Consider the following 20,419-nt stretch of genomic DNA (forward strand, 5'->3'; position numbering starts at 1 on the left):
CTTGATACAGCATTAAAAAGCATTCAATTAGATATGCAGATACTTGCAGGAACCCTGTCGAAATAATATGAATTTTGAATGTGAGCTAATCGTTTTTGTGTCTGTATTTTCAAACCTGTTCATCTGTAAAGGTAAAATTGAGGCTCTGAACCTTCACATACTCTGGTCAAAAACACAAAGGTGGTTGAAATCTCCAGTTTTGGTGGGGCGGCGCTGTCCTCATGTCAACATCAATATGCATGGATGCAAACGGGGACTTTTCTGGCAAATTTTCAACAAAAGGGCAACTTCTCGTGGTGTTATTTGAGACTCTGCTTCTCCCTCCCTCTTGCACAACCAAGGTAAGTTTTTTTTTTTTTTTTTACATAGCGTTTTTTAAACTAAATATTTGAACTGAATTGTTGCACTTTAGGTACCCCAAATACGTCAGCTTTGAAGCAATGCAGGATTAAAAAAAAAAAGGAATGACAGGAGGTGACCTCTGTAGCAACTCTGGCCGCGTTCCCCTTTGGCGAGGGGCCCCGTGCATGCAACTCCCCTGCCGCGGGGGCCACTCGTACCGCAGCAGCACCTGTATCCAGTGCGCCTTCCCGTTTTTTGGGGGGTGAAAAAAAGTTGCAATTCTCCTTCCGCTGCATGCGTCTCAAGGGCAAACGGGGAAAATGAGCTGGGCGCCCATAACAAATGAACACTGCTTGTTCTGCTGCTAACACATTCTCCCTCCCTTTTTTTTTTTTTTTTTTTTTTGGAGGGGGGGGTCGGACAAACCTCACTACTTCTACCAGTGTCGGACATGCCCTTTTCTTCTCATTATTGTTGTTTTGGAAGAGGATTTCAGAGCGGCGTCGTGCTCCGCGGGAGCGACAGCGCGGACGTAGTGTGACCGAGCTTGGAGCGCCATATGCGGCAGCGTCTTCCCACTCCCTCCCGCCCCCCTCCTCTTCATGCAGTCGCACGATCGAGCCAGCATCCTCTTTAATTGATTTTTTTTTTAATCATCTCCTGGCGCCGCACAAGGAGCGTTTTGCCATGGAAAGAAGACGAGCCCGCTTATAAAAAGCAAACTTTCCTCAAGTGTAGATGATCGCTCCCATTTTGTGGCGAAACGCCGGAGATGGAATTATCCACGAGAACATGATGAAGATGAAGATGCCACCTCGGAGGATGTCGTTGCACGGCCGGGAGGCTGGAGAGTGAACGCCGGCTTTTGGTGCGTCTTTTGCTCGGTCACTGAGGACACGCGCATACGGGGACACGCAGGACATCCTCGGATGTAAATGATCCCAAATCATTATTATTATTACACTTGGCCGACTCCATAGGACTCCCGCACATACGATGGGGATTATGCTCCAAGTTATTCTAGGAATGTTTCAATTCCTGCTGCTCACCACAATCCCGACGTCCCACGCCAAGGTAACGTATGCGTGAGCGTGTGTGTTTGTGCGTGCGCAACATCTGACCTCTAAAGTGTCTTTGCAAGCATGTGCTATACGTACTTGATAACCGCGATGTTTCATTCCCGTTGTGTGTCTGCGAGTCGTCATGCTGCGGGTCACTGACCACCTATCACCTTTGCTCTCCTATCTATCTATCTATCTATCTATCTATCTATCTATCTATCTATCTATCTATCTATCTATCTATCTATCTATCTATCTATCTATCTATCTATCTATCTATCTATCTATCTATCTATCTATCTATCTATCTATCTATCTATCTATCTATCTATCTATCTATCTATCTATCAAGCTCTAAATCCAGATCGAGTTAACTGTCAATACAAATCACACGTGTGATCTATCTGTCTATAGCTATGTATCTCTCGAGCCAATTGTCAAAAATACGTCTCGAAAACAGTCTCCGCGTCTATCCGGCTGTTTGAACACACACGTGTATATAATGCGGGTTTCTTTTCAAATTAAGAGCAAATGAATTGGAACATTAAAGACCTTATTGCTAACTTGGGATCATGGTTTGCAAAACATATCCCTTTACTGTACATTTTAATCAAGTGTGTTTATTGCCGTGATAAGAATGCAACAAGAGCAAATCAATTGGAACATGAAGCAACTTATGGTGAAACTGTGATAGTGATGCCTTTGCAAAACGTTATATTGCTTTACTGTTCATTTTAATCCAATAATTTTTCAGCCCTTGACAGAGTGTGTCATTTCTCTTTCCGAATGAAGAGCAAATCAATTGGAACATGAACAAACTAATTGCTAAATTGTGATATGGATGCCTTTATTGTTAGTTCTAATCTCATGTATTTCTAATGCCTGGATAAAAATGGGGGCCGGGGGGCTTCCTTTCAAATGAAGAGCAAATCAATTGGAATATACAGCAATTTATTTCTAAATAGTTTTGTATTGCTCAGTTTTACTAATGACAATTTCCCAGGAGATGCGTTAGAAATAACACCATGAGTAGTCACAATTTCCCAGCAGATGAGTCAGAAGTTAAACCGGGAATGTTCCTCGAGCTATCTTCTAGAGTTGCTGAATGCTTTTTTTTAGAAGTAGCAGAAAGTACTTTTTGCTTTTTGGATATCGCCACTGCGTGAATGTAACACGCGAACGCCTCTTCACCTCACACTCGCGAGCAGGCCGACGACGTGTTTTCTTTATTTATGTCTGGAGAAGTCTATCAGGAACACTCAGTGCGGCGAGGTGCGCTGGGAGCCGGGCCCGACCCCGTAGCGCCCTATGTTTTACTCATTCATGAGGCCGGATGCTACACGGCCGGCCTTGATTTTTTTTTTTTTTTTTTTTTAACGTCCTTCTGAGGCATCGCGGTCACTTGTTGCTAGGCAGACTTCATCCCAATTTGAATGGCGACAATCAACGATGCAAAATGTCAAAACAAATCAAGGGGGTAGAAAACGGGAATATAATAAAGGAATGATGCTAACAACCAAGTTAGTTGCGTTTGTTGCTAAGCATTTATGCTAAAGTTTTTTTTGCATAGAACTTTGGTGCTGTTCCTCTTAATCGCCAGTAGATGGCGATAACATGCACGTCAAACTGCCAAAATGAATCGAGTAGTACAAGATGTCGCTCCTGAATGCTAAAATGCTAACAGCGCTAGTTGCTGCTCGTACTTCCGAGGTGTCCAAAGTATGGCTCGTGGGCCATTTTCGGCCCGCTGTCCGCATTTTAGCGGACCCCAACATATCCTAAAAATACATTTATTGACATGGCCCGGAACACTTTTTATAAAAAATATGATGGTAGGCAACATAAAGCAAGCTCAAATGCAAAGTTATTGTTCCAAAGCAAAAGTACATTTTTAATACACTTCTGCAATTTCTTAAACAATTCTTTTCCGGTAGAATACAACAGTTAAAAAAAAAATAAACTGCCAAATTGTCCTCATTCCGCATTTTTTTTCAGTTTTGTCAAAGAAATAATCATTGTCGTCATTGGAAAAGCCAGTTTGTCCCCTACTGAGCACACTAGGACTTAGTAGTGTACCTCCATTGAGTCAAAAGGTGGAGACCAAAAACCAATGTCCACTACAGTGGACATTAATAGAATAATATTAACATCGCACCTTTCAAAGAAGGATACGTAAAGACATAAACAATGACTAAAAAAACTACTCATTTGAAATATTCCGAATTAAAATGTATAATTATTTTATAATAATGTGTAATTAAAAACTTCAGAGGAGAAAAAAATCTTTAAAAATGTCATTTATACAGCTGAAATTTTACCAGTGAGTGTGGTCCTGATTGTGAGTGTGCCAACAAATGTGTGTTTGTTTGTACTTGGACACGGTCACCCTGATGACGTAGTAGCCTCAAAAAAAGTACCCCCCCCCCCCAAAAAAAAAACAAATAATAACGCTACACAGTGCTGTCATATTACTGCTAAAATTAATGAGCAAGTTTTACCTGCTTTACGAGCCATAAATGCGTTAGAAAAGTGCAGAAATATCGACTTACTCTCTTGAAAGTGTGTATGTGTATAAAAGGGGGTGGAACTGTTTAAAAGGGGCAGACTGAACAAAGTCTACATTCCCTTATGAGTGGCCTTGGTTTTTTTCACACACGCATACACAGTTGTTGGACTTTATGTATTTTGCGTGTATCGTGGTCCCTTAAGGTCCATTAAACGTGTATGCGAAAATATGTGTCAGGTTAATAATTTGTCATCCTTAAAAGTGAATGAAAGTCATTGTGACACAGACGGATTGGGCACAATGCGGTTTTGCTAAATTATTTTATAGTGACTCCTTAGCAAAGCGCTATGGGCCTTTTTTGTTCAGTTTTCTTTAGTTAAGGGCGACTAGAATGAATGAATATTTTACAGAGTTGCAAGTGGGTTGGTTCCTGTGTGGAGTTTGCATGTTTTCCCCGTGCCAGCATGGATTTTCTCTGAGTACTCTGGTCTCCCATATTTCAAAAACATGCAACACTCCAAATTTGCCTCTAGGTGTGTTAGCTGGTCTGTACATATAGAAAATAATCTTTTCAACAAATCAATTTTAATACTTTTTAATGCCGTGGCAGGACAACAGTTTTATTTTTAGTTTAAGAGCAAATCAATTGAAACATGAGGGTACTTCAAGCTAAAGTGTGTGATAATGACTGCTTTGCAAAACAGTGTATTCCTTTATTTTCTTTAAATCAAATTTATCGCTTTTTAATGCTGCGTGACAGGAACACTGCAGTTTTAAAATGAATTAAAACGTAAAAGACTGCTGCCAATTTGTGTAATAGTGACACCTGTGCAATACAGCGTGTTCCTTTATTTTAAGCTTAAATCAATTTCATTGCATTTAATGTCGTGTTTAAGTTTTAGTCTCTTTTAATGCTGCGACAGGAACACAAATGGTTTTTCTTTTCAAATTAAGAGCAAATGAATTAGAACGTGAAACAACCTGTTGCTATATTATGTGATTGCGACTGCTTTGCAATACAGCATATTCCTTTACTTTAAGTTTCAAACCAATACAATGCTTTGGACTGCAGCGACAAGAACACTATTGTTTTCCTTTCAAATTGAGAGCAAATTCAATGGAACATGAAGCAACTTATTTATAAATTGTTTAATGTGCATGCTCTTTTTCATTCGTGATGCGATTTTCCAGCTGAACAGATAATGTGACATGAACTATCTTCTGGAGTTGCTAAACTCCTGGAGTTGCCACCCTGGCGATGGGGTAATTGGCTGAAAAACTGTATTTCACAGGAGGTACATCATTGGAAAAAAAAAAAAATGGAGTGAGCTTTTGGCCACACAAGCCGCAGCATGTGCCCTTGTAAAAATGTCAAAATCTTGCCTATTTGAACTCCTAATCCCAGTGGCACCGACTCTCACTCTCTGCTCCTCATGAGAGATTTTGCGGTGGGCGGGCGGGCGGGCGGGCCGGCCGAGGGGGCAAAGGTACTCTGCAACTCTCCCGTAAATTTCCACCGCAAATAGTTTTTCCTCACGTCGGCTCGTCTAATGATGGACACGTTTACGGCGGGCTCAAAAGGGGCCGCGGGGCAAAAAAGGCGGCGCTATCAAACAGGAAATCTTTTCATCTTTTCAAGACCCCCGCCCACGCCGTTGCCTGAAGTACACACGATGGCGCTTCAAACGTGCTAGCTGCTTGACGGCTTTGAATGAGGCGGAATAAAGCCGGCAAACATTGCGTTAAAGCGAGGGTGGCAAACCTGCGGCCCGCGGGCCGGTTCTGGCCCGCTTTAATCTGGCCGGCGAGATGATTCTGGGTGTAAAATATGAAATGGAGCTGAATTTTTGTAATCTCTTGATTACATTTGATACAAAGATGAAACGCTTGGACAAAATAGTGCAAAAATGACACAAAGGCATTTCAAAGGGAAAGCATTGAGGCACTAGGGAGCTGAAATTTCACCCAGATCCTGACAGGATGTCCAAGTTCAAAATGGCACAACCTCTTGGTTCTCACACCGCAAAGAATGTGCCATTCATTGGCTAAAAAACTGCGAGTGTGAGAACTACTGTGTGACTACATTTTGACTTTGGACATGTCAGCATTTGGGTGAAATTTCGGCTTCCTAATGCTTCCTTTAAGTGCTCTACCTTGGATGTGAAATGCATTTGATGTAAAGATGAAAGGCTTGGACAAAATAGTGCACAAATTGCATCAAGTCATTTTACATCAAAGGGAAAGCAAAAAGAAGGCACTCGGGAGCTGAAATTTCACCCAGATCCTGACAACATGCCAAAGTTCAAAATGGCACAACCACTCAGTTCTCACATTGCAAGGAGTGTGCCATTCATTGGCTAAGAAACTGTGAGTGTGAGAACTACTGTGTGACTACATTTTGATCTTGGACATGTCAGCATTTGGGTGAAATTTCGGCTTCCTAATGCTTCCTTTAAGTGCTCTACCTTGGATGTGAAATGCATTTGATGGATGAAAGGCTTGGACAAAATAGTGCACAAATTGCATCAAGTCATTTTACATCAAAGGGAAAGCAAAAAGAAGGCACTAGGGAGCTGAAATTTCACCCAGATCCTGACAAGATGCCCAAGTTCAAGTTCTCACACTGCAAGGAGTGTGCCAATCATTGGCTAAAATACCGTGAGATTGACGTGGAAGAAGTGGGTGTGCACACTTATGCAACCGCATAATCTCACTTGTTTACTTTTATTTCTTGTTTACTTTCATTTCCCTCCTCAAGAAGTCAACTCGGCCTTTTTTTTATCTCCACCCCTCACACCAGCTAGCTCACTGGCGTCCCGCCGACCCGTCCAAATCCAGAGAAGGCCGAGAAGTGCGCCGCTGGTTGGAGGTGTACTCCCGCAGCGGCTGCGAGCCCCGAGAAACCTTGGTGGAGGTCTGGCGGGAGTCGCCGGGGGAGACGCATCACCTCTTCGTGCCCTCCTGCGTGGCGCTGAGGAGATGCGGCGGCTGCTGCGCCGACGAGGCCATGGAGTGCGTGCCCTCGCTCACGCGCGTCGTCGCCATGGAGGTAATCGACTGCCAAATTGAATCCCGTTAAAACAAACTAAAATTGTCTCTGTTTAATTAAATAGTTCTTTCATTATTTTTTTTATCAATGATATAAGTGTAGAATTAAATAAATCAAAGTTTCATTCAAAATTTTTTTTTAATAAATTGATTAGTTAATTTTTAATTAATTGTTTTAATTTTTAATTTATTTTTGTAATTTTTTTGCATCTACTTAGTGGTAATTTAATGAATGAATGAATGACACTTATTCAATTATTTAAGTGTGCATTTATTTATTTAATTTTGACACTTTCGGTCATCCACAATCAACACATCCGTGTTGTGAAAAGGAAAGTTGGCCTTCACGCGTGTGTTTTTTGTGTGTGTAGCTGATGAGGACTTCCTTTATGAAACATGAGCTCACTCAGTTGACTTTTGTGGAACACAGCCAGTGTGAGTGCAGGTGAGAAACACACATGCACATAAGTCATTTTTTTTTGGTCGGTCTTTCATTTACAGGAGACACAGTTTTACGTTGTTTTTTTTTAATATAAATGCAAAACATTCAATACCATTTATTCATTTTTTTCAACTCTTTGGCTCAGGAAAGATCTAAAAATGGTTTGTGAATTTTAAAGTACAAAGTACAAATGTAGTCAATTACTTTCGGTACTTAAAAGCTAAAGTATTTACTTTATTCTATAGTACTTATTGCCTAAAGTATTTGATTACTTAATTACCTTAAGTGATTACTTTAGTACCAAAAATAATGTTCAATAAATACTAAAGTAAGAAATATTTTCAACTAAAAAGTAATCGATTACTTTAGGAACAACCAACATAAAGTCATCGATTACTTTAGGGTTTCATTCATTTAGCAGCGTCGATCATCAGACACTCCCTTAGCCAAGGACTGTCTGAAAAATATATTGAATATGGGATTGAAAATTAAAAATATGTCCTTGAGACTACCACAATGCTGAATCCATATTTAAGGCCATAAACTACATGATATCTATTTGCAGGTTAAAAGGACAGCTCCAGATCACACCTACTACAAGGTATGGTTATTTTTTTTCATTGTTTCATGGAATCATCAACATGGCACCACACAACTACTCAAACTTTTATGACCTCATCCAGTGTTTCTCAATTGTTTTTGTAGCCAAGTCCCCCTTCACAAAGAAAAAAAAATTAAAAAATTAAAAAAATCTGTTCCACCCCATCATCACTAACACATTAGCACCCTCCCAAGGCAAACAAGTGAACTGCATTCTTATTGTCAACCGCTATAATTCGTATGAATCATTAAAAGGGTTTAGGAACGTTTTGTATTATTCTTTGCATGATATATTTGGATTATTATGCACAAATGTAATTCTAATATTTATTTGTTAATGTTTTTGATGCGTTTTTATCATCTCGCCCGGCCTTATTATCACCCAACTTGGGCTGACTTTGAAAGGGTCATAACATCGTCAACTATAAATATATATTTACTTTCAACACTTCAAAATGCTCACTGGCATCAGCCCTATAAATACATATATGTTTTTTTTGGGCGGGGGAGCGTACCTTTATGTGCAAAAAAATTAAAAATGTGACAATAACAAAAGTCAAAAGTAACTATGCTGTATATTTATATATCTATGAAATTGAAATCGGAATATTTATTATGTCATAACTGGAGTATTATTGAAGACTTTTGCACTATGATTGTCCAGGCTAAGCCAATCATCGAAATCATTCAAAGGTTTGCAAATGTCATAAGTTGGCCGCTAGCGCCACCCGGTGGCCCCCTTTGCGAGTTGCCGTTGAAAGGATTAATACAAAAATTGGAGGAAATGCATGCTATAATGTCAGCTTTTCAATAGGTCCAAAATGGAGAATATTTGCAATTTTGAATGGCAGTAAATGAGCCCGACATGGGCTAAATTGGACACCTATAGGGTGTACTTTTTGTAGAAGGGATGGCACTGTGGCATATTGGAAATGTTTTGACAATCCATGCAACATTTTATTCTCCTAGTGTATTTTTTCTATGCTTTTCCCTGTTACAGTAGTATAGAAATATCAAAACGCCCAAATTGGGTCCAAATTTCCCCCAGGAGTTAATATTATTCATTAAAATGATCATTTTTGGGGACTTGGAACCGATTAGGCTATTTACATGTAAAAAGCGGCTCTACTTAGGAAAGATTCTCATCGCGAATTTACTCCCGGAACCAAATAATTTCGAAAGTAGAAGTACCACTCAATTGGTAACAATAGCTATGAATAATTTTGAGCGTTTCGAAATATAAGCGGTCGAATCATATGAACGCAATCCTTGCGCGAGGAGCCAAGCGTGTTTAGATTCAGAAACAGGCTGCTGCCCAAAAGGACCGTCATATTTATATGTCCGGCTTCCTGTTTGGATACGGATGTAAATACAGAGTCCCCGCGTATTAGTGTGTTCTGTATGCGTGTATACATTTGTTTAATGACTCAGTAAGGTTTTATGTGCATGGGTGTTTTTGCTCTACACTAACCTGCACCATGTCATACATAACCAAAAAAAAAAAGTAGAAGTTCTACACATGTTTAAAAATGGGTCCCCATGTGTAATGTCCCTTATTGAGTTAGCATCTGTGTGACTCCTTCCTACCCGGCATCCCCTGGGGCCGCCCGCATCCTGTTGTCACCATAGTGGTGATTTTATCTGGCCCGCCATATGCGTACACACACGGGCAATGATGGCGCGCAGTCACGCATCCGTCCTCGTCCCCGCCGTCTATCGGGGACACCAAAACAACGCGGGACGTTAGGAGCCCCATGACGGCCGGCCGGGTTGTTTAATGAGGTCGTTTTCAAGGCGCTGCCCTTTTATTATGCCAAACATTCATACAAGTGTTCAAAAAAAAAGAGTGAGAATAAGTCCATTATTGTATTCAAACGTGACAAAATAATAAAACTTAAAAGAGGTTCTAAAGATGGCTGCTTCCAAGGGAATTAAGTGAGCGGTGTCCATACTGCGGCCCGGGTCGATTTGCGGCCCGCAATTTGTTTTTTTCTGGCCCCGGCATAAGTTTTAAATCCGTTTCAAAATGTCCCCGTAATGCTATTTGAAAAAATTAGAAGCTGGTTTGATGATACACATTGTTACTAATGGGAAAAAATACTAATTCATCTCATCTTTATTAACAAACATCCTTGATTTATTGCAGTTTTTTTTTCTTGTAATGACTTAAGTAAGAAGCACCAAAAGCAGTTGCTAAGTTTAATGAATTAATTACTACAATGTTGTATTATTGATTATTTTAAGTTACTGTGTACTAAAATCAATGACGTCTATAGCCGTCAATGGCAGTGAATGAGTTAAGATCCATGTATTTTAGGTATTATTCTTCAGAGTCAAGTTTAATAATTAATTACCATGCATACAATTTCTTAAAGAAAATAAACATTTTTTAATCTTCTTATCATTTTCAGGCCAACCACAGTGAAGAAAAAAGGCAGAGGAAGGAAAACAGTTGGAGACGTCCAAAATGCGTAGGTTCAAACATCCATTTTCTGTAGCACTAGCCCTGGAGCTGCAAGGGGCGGGGTCTATTTTGTCCGCTTGCTAGCCAATCACAGGGCATTGTGAGCGCTCAGTAAATGCAGCGCCAGTGTAACATTGAATGCGCTCCAAGCAGTTGTTTTTCCATTTTCTTTCTGCTTGAGTTTATTTTGCCATAAATACCCAAGGTCTTAGATTTCCCACATTGTGAGCAGTCAGTGAATGCAGCACCAGTGTAAAGTTAAATGTGCTCCAAGCAGTTGTTTTTCCTTTTCCTCGCAACGCACCTTGACTTTATTCTGCCATAAATATTGGAAGTTTCATATTTACCACATTGTGAGTGGTCGTGAACACAGCACCAGTGAAACGTTGAATGCACTCCGAGCAATTGTTTTTCCTCTCGACGCAGCTTGACTACATTTTGCCATAAATACACAAAGATGCGCTACATTCGTGTTTATGATTGCGGGTACGAGCCAAAAGACCAGGATTCATAAATGAGTCAAACAGAATTCCTTTCCGTGTGTGAACGAGAATGGACTCGGGCGTCGATTCAGTTTGCTCGCTTCTTTTATTGAAAATAATGTCACAACAACCTCAGCTAACATGAGCTGCTGTTAAGTGCAACAGGCACTGGCCGCTGAGCCCCAACTGACAATGGGACACCCTTGGTAGTGTGGGTGAAATTTCAGCTCCCTGTGTCTTTTTTTCAATGCTTTCCCTTTGATGTCTTTGTTGTAAAGATCATAGGAGTGGACAAAACACCGCACAAGGGTTAAATCACAGCGATTGGAAAAAAAACGTACCTGCGTCATCAGATTTCTCAAGAACGGAAGCCGGACCCGAAGAATGCGCGAGTCAGACACGCTAACCGCTAGCCCGGCGTCTCGCGTGCTAGCATGCCATTGAAATCCAAATATATTTCGGGCAGATCCCCCTTTGCGTGTGTTTGGACGAGGGGGTTATCTGGTCTTCGTTATTTGACACAGTTATTTGGACAATTTCTTTTACAGCCGCATTAGTCAAGGTCTGACACACACACCCGCACACAATGGCGCACATAAGTTCACTCACCTCCGTGTGATCCTGGCCACTCAAAGAGATCTTTGTGGTGGCCAGCATACAGTCGGGATGAACAGAATGCGCCTTTGTGGCCGACGTTTAACACTCCGCAGCACCCTGGCCGGTGCATAGGAGGACAAGAAAGAACGGGAGGACCATATTTGTCTTATTGATTCCACTCGAGATTATTTGTTTTCCCTGCGCGGCGGAAGGAAAATTGACAACACGCGAGACAAGAAATGCTAGCTGAAAATGCTTATTTTTCCAGCTAATCGTAACTTGACAGCTAATCGATAAGCGAATGAATTATTTTCGATCGTCGAACGATTGTTGGGAAAATTAGAAATGGCTCATATCCTCATTCCACCTTTAAACATTATTTTTAATTAAAAAAAATTAAAGTAAAAATGACATTACAATTTTTATTGATTTATTTTTTAGATATTCTATAGTCCTCTTGAAAAAGAGTGATGATGTTTCTGTTAAATCATAACAAGTAATTCTATTAAACAAACCAGAAAATAAATGTTAGGGTGTTTTATGCGGTGTCAATTTTGAAGAAAAAAAAATCAAAATTTTGGAATGAGGAGATATGCTTGAAAGCATATTTAAAAAGATAAATAAATAAACTTTTATATGCCATCTTTTTGATGCTACAACCTGCAGCTTATAGTCTGGTGCGGCCTATACAGATGAAAAGTCAAATGTTCTTACTACTACTTAAACATTTTTTATATAGTATGTATTATAAAAATATATATTATTAAATATAATGCTGTATACAGTCCTAAATAATACATGTACTGTATATTATATGATATATATACAGATATATATAGTATATAATAATATTATGTATATGTGAAAATATATATTCTATTTTATTTATTATTAAAAACATATTTATAAAATTTTAAAAAACAATTTAAAATAAATAATACGATCAAATACATAAATACATGAAAACTATAAATAAAAAACAATTTATAGAATTAAAATCATACTTTCACAGAGTGCAATTGTTCAAAAGTTGAAGTTGAGTCGCCGATTCAATTTTGGCAGCTCTAGAACACAGACAGAAAACAAAGTGTACGAAAAACATCCAAGTAGGAGCGACTTGGAAGCAAGACAGCAAATCTGCGGCAAAACTGTGAGAAGCGCCAAGTGAAAAAATTTTTTTTTAAAAATCAGTGGCTAGTCTTCACTTCAGCGGGCGGCTTGTTTCACCCTCATGGATTTTTTCAGAGTATAAACACACGAGCGTGTTTGGTCTGCGCCTTTAGCGACTGGACGCGCGATAGCAGTCGGGGGGGGGGGGGGGGGGGGGCAGTCGGGGGGGGGGGGGGGGGGACAAGCGTGTGTGGGAAGCCCGCGGCCCGACACCGAGTACAATCAAAAGCTTGTGGCGCCAGATTGACATGTGTGTTTAGCCGCGTGATTCCCATGACGGAATCTCGCGAAGAATGAGCGCACCTTTTGGCCGTCAGTCATATCCGGGCCCCCCGGGGGGGTCGGAATGGGAGGCGGGCCCTTGGGTGTGATGTCCCCTCATAAGCCATCCATCACCCCGAGCGGGGCTTTATTCCAGCTCTCGCAGGGGTGAAATGAGCGTAATTTGCTCCCCAATGCCATCTTGTCTGTGCGTGCCAGCGCCAGGCGTGGCTAAGCTGGACAAAGATGCCCCATTGAGTATCTTCATTAGCGGACGGCCCCTCGGGAAGACGCAAAATGGAGACGCTTTTCCGCCGGGGAGGAATTCTGAGAATAAAGTGAAAAATTTCAGAAAAGAAAGGCGGCCTTTCAAGTCAGAGTTTCGAGTCGGAACTCTTACGTTGGAGTCAGAATTGTGAGGTGTGGGAATTCTGAAAACAAAGTCAGAATTCTCACTTTAAAACGAGAATTCCGATTCTCGCTCAGGTCAGAATTCGGAGTGGCGTGATCATTCTGAGCGTTAAGGCAGAATTCTGAAAATGAAGAGGGAATTCTGACTTGAAAGTCCGAATTCTGAAGGGTCAAAATTCTGAAAATGAAGTCAGTATTCTCACTTTAAAACGAGAAATCCGATTCTCGCTCAAGTCAGAATTCGGAGTGGCGTGATCATTCTGAGCGTTAAGGCAGAATTCTGAAAATGAAGAGGGAATTCTGACTTTCAAGTCAGAATTCTGAAGGGTCAAAATTCTGAAAATGAAGTCAGAATTCTCACTTTAAAACGAGAATTCCGATTCTCGCTCAAGTCAGAATTCGGAGTGACGTGATCATTTTGAGCATTAAGTCAGAATTCTGAAAACAAAGACTTAAAAGTCAGTTCTTCGAGTCAGAACTCTCACATTGAAGTCAGAATTTTGAGGGGTCAAAATTCTGAAAATGAAGTCAGAACTCACACTTTAAAATGAGAATTCAGATTCTCACTCAAGTCAGAAATCTGACTTTGAAGTGAGAATCGGAATCCTCCCTCTAAATTCCGATAGTAGATATAGTAAAAATTCTGAAAATAAAGTCAGAATTCTGACGTTAGATTGAGAATCAGAATCCCGAAAATAAAATTCTAAATTGAGAGTATAGTCCAAATTCTCACGTTCCAAGTCAGAATTCTCACTTTAAAATTAGAAACCTGAGAAACAAGGTCAGAATGGGCCCAAACAAAAACTCAAGTCAGCAGAATTCTGAGAATAAAGTGAGAATTTTGAATTCAAAGTGAGAATCCTGGCCCTAATTCTCTTTTCTTTATTGATACAGCACTTGTATGGATTCCATGATATCAATAACTCCAAATGTGCTTAGCCATCTTCTCCCATGGACTTACTAATCGGACAAATGTCATTTGTCCTCCCCCAGGACCCCAGTTTTGTCCTCTCCCCCCAGCGGCCCGCCCCCTCCGCCGACCTTGCGGCCGTCTTGCGGGCCGTGCCGAGGCAGGAAGTGGACGTTGGACGCGGCGTCATGTCGCTGCCTCTGCAGAATGACCGCCGAGAGCTGCCACAGAAAACACCGCAGACTGGACCCTCGTCGCTGCAGGTCAACGATTTTGCTAATTCTGGAGGGGGGCGGGATTATGTAAATTAGCCCCACTGTTGCATCACAGTTGGGAAAAAAATTAGTAAGAAACATAACACAATAACACAAATTTGAATAGGGGATTGGTGAGGACCAATACCAGGTATTGATATCAACTTGATATTTCTTGAATTTAAAATCGGAAATCACCTTTGATTTCGTGAAATTTTAGGGAAAGATGCTTATTTGGGATAAATAAATGTTTTTTCATTATTTTTTTTATAAATTTGATTAGTAATTCTATGTGTCAAAAGTGGTGTTAGTACTTCATATCAGAAATTAGGACTACTGGTATCGCTTTGAACAAATGGTATTAAACATCGACACTTTTTTTTCCCAAACAATATCAGTTTGAGCTTGCAAATTTTGCAAAGTCACCGAGACTGACACCAATTACCGATATCGGGTCTTTAGATAACACAATATTTCCCAACCCTAAAAAATAAATAAAATAAATAAATGTTCAATTTTCTAGTCTTCTTGTGAACGTAAATCGCTTCCGTCGTCAATATCATGAAATAAGGTCAGGTATCAACCCGATACCAATACGTGGTATCGGTACTCAGCTACCCCTAAAGCAAACCAATAGAGAAAAGAATTTTCCACCTCAGATTTGATGTTGTTCTCATGCGTTTGCTTTCAGGTGTGACGCCATGAGGACTTGACGCGTCCCCCGTCTCACCTCGTCCCGTCCACCCAAACCCGCCCAAAGGAAGTATTATTAGCACACAGCCTATACTAGCTTTTTTTCCGAGTTAAGCCGCCACTGTAGCACTCTACGTGTACATCGTGTGTGTGTGTGTGTGTGTGTCCACATGTACAGTACAAAACGCGTCCAGTCACTAAACACCTCGGCGCCGATTTATGATTTCATGGATAAGCGTTTCCCGGCGGACTCTGTCTTTGCGCTCGCTCGGACACCGTCGGGACTCTGGCGGATGAAGCGGACCCCTCGGAACACAGAAACGGATTTCTCCGGGTTCACGTCGGGGACAGCGCTTGTGTGGAGGATTAAATGAAAGAAAAAAAAAAGGTGCAAACACACTCAGACATGCATACACACATGCATGTGGACTTGTAGTGGTGCTGAATGTATCTGTGTGGTCTGGCTCTGAAAGAGCCCAGATGGGTTGGTCCCCCCCCTCCCCGCTCCAAAAGCACATGAGCACGGGCCAGCCTTTTGCAGCGTTTGTTTTAATTTGGACCCTTTTGTCTCTTGTCTTTTGCGTCGGATTGAAAGCGGGCGCTTTTGGCCCTGCCTTTGCCTGCCGGCGTTTAGCCGCTGACAAGAATGACAATAATGAGCTCTGGCGTCTGTCCACTGCTTTGCACGCACACACGCACACACACACACGGTGGGGAGGGTCTGTCATAGTGGGGACATGACGTCATTGACGTGGTGCATTTTCCTAGCCCCTAACTTGACCCTCAAAAAGAGGTCTCAACTTGTAAATCTGCCGAAATTGCCCCTATAAGTCCAAGAGGTCCTCACAAGGACAGTAAAACTCGCTTTGGTCCACACCATGCAGCAAAAACCAAGACGCACTCTTACATGCACACATGAACACAAGGGTTATTTTTTTTTCGTTGTCGTAGTGGGGACATCCCATTGACGTAATGCATTTCCTAGGCATTCCCTAACCCTTATGCTAATCTCAACCAAAATCCAATTGATATTTATACTCTAAAAGCCAGTATTGACTCTCAACAAAGGTCTGAATTTGTAAAATCCACCCACAAGTACAAAACATTCCTACAAGGACAGTAAAACCCGAATTTGGTCTCCACGACGTGCAAAAAAAACAAAACAGGGGTCAACACACACATACACAAACGGGGTTTTAGGTTGTAGTGGGGACATTCTATTGGCATAATGCATTTCCTGACCTCTAACCCGAATCTTGACATCACATATTGCCTAATCCTAACACTTAGACTAAACTCCACCAAAACCCAAATCTAGTCCCCACAATTGCAAGAGGTCCCCACAAATACTTTAAAACCTGAATTTAGTCCCTACAATGTCTCAAAAACAAGAGTGCACACACACACATGCACACACTTTCCCAGTTAAAGCAGCAGTATGAAGAGCACACACACACGCAATGTAAAACGAATTCAGGCGGCAATAAGCTGTTTATTTTCATTTTTCTGTATATTCCACACGTTATTTTTACACAAGCCTGGATTTTACGCGGTATTATCGTTTTCCCACGTGTCTTGAATGTCTCCTTGTGTTCGTCCCGTAATCCGTTTGCATAAAGAGTCACAGCGGGTGGCCAAATGTATTGAGACCAAATGGAGCCACACAAACCACAAAACAGGCGTAATCGCTATACATTAAAACGAGTTAATCGCGCTCGCGAAAAAAAAAACTGAAAAGAAAAGGCGAGAACGTGACTTGATTTGGGTTTAGCAGAATGCCGTTCAGGGTCTTTTTTTTTTTTTTTTCGGTACAAGAAGGACAAAAGAGGCCCTAATGTGACAAAGACGGAATCATATTCACGGCACAAGCCAGAATCTGGAGCCGAATTAATGTGACCAATCAAAAGCCAGAGCCGTAGTCTCGTGACCAACCAAAACTGCAACCGCTAAGGGTGTCCCAATCTGATACTTTCATTGGATATCAGCCTGATATCATCCATGAAGAAACTACCGTAATCCCACAAATAATAGACAAAAATCAAGGCCTAAAATATGGGTGCATCCTAGAAAAAATAACTATAATTATTCATGTATAATGACTATAATAATTTCCACTGACCGCTAACAATGTAGGAAATCTGAAACTTTGTATTTATCGCAATGTAAGCTCGAGATGCGTCACGAGGAAAAGGAAAAACAATTGCTTGGGGTGCATTTAATGTTACACTGGCGCTGCATTCACTGACCGCTCACAATGTGGTGAATCTGAAACTTTGTGCATTTCTTGCAACATCAACTCGAGCTGCATCACGAGGAAAAGGAAAAACAACTGCATGGAGTGCGTTCAACGTTACACTAGCGAGGCATTCACTGACCGCTCACAATGTGGGAAATCGGATTTTTCAGACATTTATGGCAAAATAAACTCGAGTTGCGTGGCGAGGAAAAGGAAATATAACTGCTTTGAGAGCATTACATTTTTACACTGGCGCTGCGTTCGCTGACCACTCACAATGTGGGAAATCTGAAACTTTGAGTATTTATGGCAAAATAAACTCGAGCTGCATCGCGAGGAAAAGGAAAAACAACTGCATGGAGTGCGTTCAACGTTACACTAGCAAGGCATTCACTGACCGCTCACAATGCGGGAAATCTGAAACTTCAGGCATTCATGGCAAAATAAACTCGAGTTGCGTGGCGAGGAAAAGGAAATACAACTGCTTTGAGCGCATTACATTTTTACTCTGGCGCTGCGTTCACTGACCACTCACAATGTGGGAAATCTGAAACTTTGAGTATTTATCTCAAAATAAACTGTATCACGAAAAGCAACCGCTTGAGCATTACACGGGCGCCGCATTCAATGACCTCTCACAATGTGGGAAATCTGACACACACTTAGGCTAAGGCGCAGCAAATATATAACTTACAGATATGAACGCAGGAAAATATGAATAATTTAGGAGATTTATTCTGTTTTGCTAGTTTTTAAATGATCGCCAAAGTGTCGGTTGCGTCCTATACACGCTAACATGGAAAATACCATCCTTACAACACAGGTGTGTCCTATATTTGAGGAATTACGGTAATCACTGAACACAACTGCACCAAATACACAAAATCACACTTACGCTAACTAGCAAAATAGTGAGCTACTTTTTAGTTTTTTTTGCCCCAAAATAAAATAATCCCTTACTTACTCGTTTGCGCCAACAAACTCATTCAGGCTCTTGTGATCTTTGTTTTTTTATTTTTTTTTTATTTTTTGCATCCGGATTGGCAACGTTGCAAAAAGCACATTTTGTAGGCGGTAAATGCTATCCTTGCAGAAAACCGCACACAACAAAAACATTCCAGTGGAAGGAGACGCTCTCAGGAACGCCAGCCAGGGTAAGCCATTTCCAGTTCGCCGTTTTTTCATATCATCTTATTTAAAGACAAAATCCCAGCGCCTTTGCTGGATATTTTCTCCAAATGTCCGCATTTGTGTGCGCTCAAAATCCCTTTGTCATAATTGTGTAGCCGCTAAGCTTACTCGGCGTAAACGACCTTTTGTAACCTCTTGACATCCGAACGGCAGCGCTTCTCAAACGGGGCTGTGGGAATTTCCAACGCGGTTTCTGCAGGTAGCGGAAAATGCTTCTTAACTCATTCGATCCCAAAGACGTACTTCTTCGTTTGTTTTTTTTCACTCGTTTGATCCCAAGGACATATTTTTACGTTTTTGTTTTTTTTTTTCTTTTTACTGGGTTCTAAAAATGGCTGGCACTAAGTGAATATGGTAATAAATAATGTAGTAATAGGTGACTACATTATTACCTAATCGATCAGTACTTAATTACTTAATCAGTTACGATAATTACTTGGCAATAATGTCTGGACGTAAAAAACGTAAAAATACGTCATTGGGATTGAATGAGTTAAGCGTGCAGACATTCAATCCCAGGTTTGGCTAAAAGTAATTGTTTACTTTGGTACTTAATATAGGAAGAGTAATTTGATTAAGTGCTAACTTTAGGTAATACTAAAGTAACTTGATTATTATAGTACTGTAGTACCTCAAGTAATTGATTACTAAGTAAGTACTTCATTACTTTAGTACCTCAGGTAATTGATTACTTCTCATACTCATTTTTTCTCATACTCATTTAGTACTTGAAAGATTGATTAATCGAGTACTTTAGTACTTCATTTTCAGAGTAATTGATTACTTACTTTCATACCTTGCTCCCTAAAGTTACCAATTAGTACCTTGGTACCTAAAGTAATCAATTACTACCTCGAAAGCAATCCATTACTTTAGTACTTCCAGTAAGCTGCTTGAATAATGGATTACTTTAGGTAAGCTAGCACAAGGGTAATCGATTATTTACAGTGAAGTACTTAGAGAATGGAATCGTTGATTTAACTTCAATGCTTTAGTACCTCAAGTAAATGATTACTTTTTGATTATTTGGTATTTTTTGACAACATATATATATATATATATATATATATATATATATATATATATATATATATATATATATATATATATATATATATATATTCAAAAAAAATGTGCGGACCCCCAAGCGACCGCTCGCAGACCCTGACCGGCCCGTAGACCGCAGTTTGAGAAGCCCTGCTTTTTCTGCCATGTCTAATATGTGTTGTGACTGCGGCTGCAGACGCGTTGTACGACTGTAGCCTGGACGACAATTTTTTGCTGCTACACCACTTGTGCCCTTTGAATGGCGTCCCGCTAGAAAAACAACACAAACGTATGTCCTATTAGCGGAAATAATCCAGTCGGTGTCCTCATACGAGTGTACGACATCATTATGTATCGGACGTCATACAGGCATCATGTTACAGATGTTATTAAAGGAAACGTCTTATTTTTCATACGAAGCGCTGGCGTTTGTCTGCTTTTACGCTAATGGAAGGCAAACAGGATTATTTTCGTGACATCTTCACCCTGCCGCTTGCTGACAGAAAATTCTGCGTGTGTGTTTTCAGACACAATATTGTTCCCCGTCTTATCTGTCACAAGCTGCTGGAGGACAAAATGGACACAAGCAAAATTGTCCAACTTCATTTGGTTAATATATATATATATATATATATATATATATATATATATATATATATATATATATATATATATATATATATTGGACAATTTTGCTTGTATTC

The 20,419-nt window shown here is 40.5% G+C and overlaps 1 protein-coding gene across 1 annotated transcript; it reads left to right on the forward strand.

The window, feature by feature from the left end:
* Nucleotides 1-240: 240 nt before the first annotated feature.
* On the forward strand, nt 241-20,134 carry vegfba (vascular endothelial growth factor Ba). Its single transcript, XM_088431044.1, has 8 exons — nt 241-341; nt 413-1,416; nt 6,710-6,958; nt 7,329-7,402; nt 7,965-8,000; nt 10,411-10,470; nt 14,378-14,557; nt 15,240-20,134. The coding sequence occupies exons 2-8, from the start codon at nt 1,339-1,341 to the stop codon at nt 15,259-15,261; spliced, it is 699 nt and encodes a 232-aa protein (XP_088287170.1). The 5' UTR covers nt 241-341; nt 413-1,338; the 3' UTR covers nt 15,262-20,134.
* Nucleotides 20,135-20,419: the final 285 nt, after the last annotated feature.

The sequence above is a fragment of the Hippichthys cyanospilos genome, chromosome 13, assembly GCF_059441005.1.
Source record: "Hippichthys cyanospilos isolate Australia breed blue-spotted pipefish chromosome 13, RoL_Hcya_1.0, whole genome shotgun sequence".
Taxonomy (NCBI): domain Eukaryota; kingdom Metazoa; phylum Chordata; class Actinopteri; order Syngnathiformes; family Syngnathidae; genus Hippichthys; species Hippichthys cyanospilos.